Here is a 2,610-nt window from a genome sequence, read left to right as displayed (position 1 = left end):
AGCAACGCCCAGGCCAAGCCACCCACCCTGCCCAAAGCAGCCAGAAACAACATCCCGGGGGCCAGGTGGATCTAGTCTTTTATTTTCCAAAGCGGTTCTCCAAGGCACCAGCAGAAACAGCCCAGGCCTTGGGGCAGCACATCCAGCCACACAGGAGGAGGGGAAACCACCAAAAACCACCTCGGAAGAGGAGGTTCGTAACAGGAAGAACTAAACACTGTCTGTACTTACATAGCACAAGTGGTAACTGGGCAATACTGTAGACTGCTAGAAAACTCTCCAAGTCAAAACTGCTCCAACAGCTCTACTAGCAAAGAAGCAGCCTTTGGGAAAAAAAATAAAAATACATGGAAGACTTTTTTGGTATTTTTCCTTTTTTATATCCACAATGTAACATCATCTGCTATAGCATAATCCCTGCCTTTGCCCTTGAAGATCAAGGTCTGCGTCCTCAGGAAGGCTGCAGTAACTAGTCAGAGAAATCAGCACAGTCCTGTAACCGGATGCAAGTTTCAGTAACAGTCCATAGGTCTAACCAGACTTGAAGAGAAGAATAGCCACTTGGCCGAGGTAGAAGTAGATGAAGTGCGTGTGCTCATGAGTCACGTAGCTGCCAAAGTTCCTCCCCACAATGCAGTGCCAGGTAGGATTGTATTTCTTGTCAAACTCCTGCAAAATAGATCACTAGAAATTAAGAACTCTTCTAAACTGGTATTCACTCTCAGAGCAAGGCAATTAGAGGAAGAGCAGATGCTCTTAAGCACTAGGATTATCTTATTTACATCTTATGTTCACCTGCTGCTTAGTCAGACATAAACAAAAGAGCCACAGTGCTTTCCACCTGAGCAGCAGTAAGTTTAAAACGTTATTTCTGTGCAGGGAAAGTAGTCTTCCTCTCCCTGCAACTCATAGCAGGATCTGAAACTAGAGCCCTTGAGTAAAAGCTTCAGCACTATAGTTTATACCCATAGAGATTAAACCGTAATTTAGGCTTCATTGTTCATCTGCTAAAGGGATGTGGTGGAAAATTCTCTGCCACATGCTCTGTAACACAGGTACTATCAACAAGTCTAAGACTGCATGGCTTATGTCAAATCCTTTGCAAATTCCCATTAGCTGCTACAAAGAGTACCTGAAAAATTATTAGACTAAACTCTCTCTTTTCCACTGTCACTGATAGTTCCTGCATCTGGGAAAAAAAGAAAAGATGCCTTTCCGAATTGTAGGCATAGCCAACCAGTATTCTCTAGTGGGGGAAAAAAAAAAAAAAAAAAATCATTCTGCTTACTGGAAGTACTTTTTATGTTCAAGAAGCTTGTCTGCCCTGCATAACCTGAAGCAGAGCCTCAGGCTTTAAGTCCAATGACATAATTCGAGTGATACAGCAGTAGAAACAACTCAAGCTGGGTGCCTCCAGAGAGGGACCCCAAACCAAGGAATTCCTGGGCAATTACACCCTCACAGTTGGCTTTTCCCACCCGTCACGTATCAGTTCAGACCAATAATAATATTAGGGTCTGGGGTCTTGTTCTTCACTGGATCCCTTCATTGTCCCTGGGCCATACATTTTTCATGTTATCTCTGAGGTTGTGGTTTCTGATGGCAGTTGTAGCTTCCTTATCGCACAGCTTGAACTGGCTCTTGAGCCCCTCTTCCATGGAACAAGATCAAAGTTCAACATATCTGGGTGAAAATTCACAGCTTGCAGCCTAAGCCTTCAGCAAATGTATAAAGTAATGCTAAGCAGTTAACTCCAGACGCTGCAGTCCAATAATCCTTAACATTTAAACAGCAATTCCACTCAGTTTAACTTCTATCAGCACTCTTTGGTTTCTCCATTCTCTGGAATTGACAAAGCAGGAAATAATCAAAACTAGATCTTTCCCATGTTCAGTATTGTTAATCCTACATAAAGAATGAGACAGACATTGCAAACAAGAGTGCCACCAGGGATTTTTTGTGGTGGGGTTTCTTCCTCCTTTTTTGCTTATGTCACTACATAAGGAGAGGTGTGACTACAGTACTTATAGAAAGCTACTTCACCCTGCAATTCTTGACCCAGCTGGACAGAACTGTGAACAGATCCTTAAGATTAAGTTCAATAAAACTGAAACCAAGAACTATGTAAAACAGGTTTACTCTCAAAGGAAAACCATATGAGAACTCAATAGAGCCCCTGTGTTTTGTACCAGCTCATCAGAGGGACAGTCAGTGGCCACTCCCTGTTCACCTGGAAAATGGGACAGTGGCAGAAAAGGCTTTAATAGAAGGTACTGTGAGAGAAAAGCAGAAGAATCTGGGAAAGTCCACATAAAGGGTGGGGAAAGGAACAAGAGGACAGCAGCCTACAGAGAAAGTCCAACTTGATTATCTAGTGTCTCGAGAACTTGTTTCTCTAGAGATACTCGCCTAGCAGCATTCTGCCTGCTTGATCTTTCATGTGCATAGATATTTCATGAGGACATTACAAGCAAACATCTACCTTCTTTATGTGAGCAGCAATGTCCTTCTCGATGTTGTACTTCTCCAGTGCCTGTGTAGCACACTCCACAGCATCTTGCTGCATCTCTTCTGACATGTCTGCATTCTTGATCACAGCCTTTCGATCGC

At 43.2% G+C, this 2,610-nt stretch overlaps 1 protein-coding gene across 1 annotated transcript; it reads right to left on the bottom strand.

Annotated features, from left to right (window-relative positions):
- Positions 1-356: 356 nt before the first annotated feature.
- LOC104401127 (dynein light chain 1, cytoplasmic-like) lies at positions 357-2,602 on the bottom strand. The gene is made up of 2 exons (XM_010015400.1): positions 2,483-2,602; positions 357-669 (listed from the first exon to the last, which is right to left on the bottom strand). Exons 1-2 carry the CDS (start codon positions 2,576-2,578, stop codon positions 532-534), a joined length of 234 nt encoding a protein of 77 aa, XP_010013702.1. The 5' UTR covers positions 2,579-2,602; the 3' UTR covers positions 357-531.
- Positions 2,603-2,610: the final 8 nt, after the last annotated feature.

Source organism: Nestor notabilis, unplaced genomic scaffold, assembly GCF_000696875.1.
Source record: "Nestor notabilis isolate BGI_N333 unplaced genomic scaffold, ASM69687v1 scaffold4105, whole genome shotgun sequence".
NCBI classification, from domain to species: Eukaryota; Metazoa; Chordata; class Aves; order Psittaciformes; family Psittacidae; genus Nestor; species Nestor notabilis.
Note: the sequence above shows the minus strand (reverse complement) of the source record. Positions and strands in the feature narration are given on the sequence as shown.

Coding starts and splice junctions, on each gene's coding strand:
- LOC104401127 (XM_010015400.1), bottom strand. CDS start 2,578: ATGTCAGAAGAGATGCAGCAAGATGCTGTGGAGTGTGCTACACAGGCA. Junction 670..2,482: donor TTGCTGCTCACATAAAGAAG/GTAGATGTTTGC, acceptor TCTATTTTGCAG/GAGTTTGACAAGAAATACAA.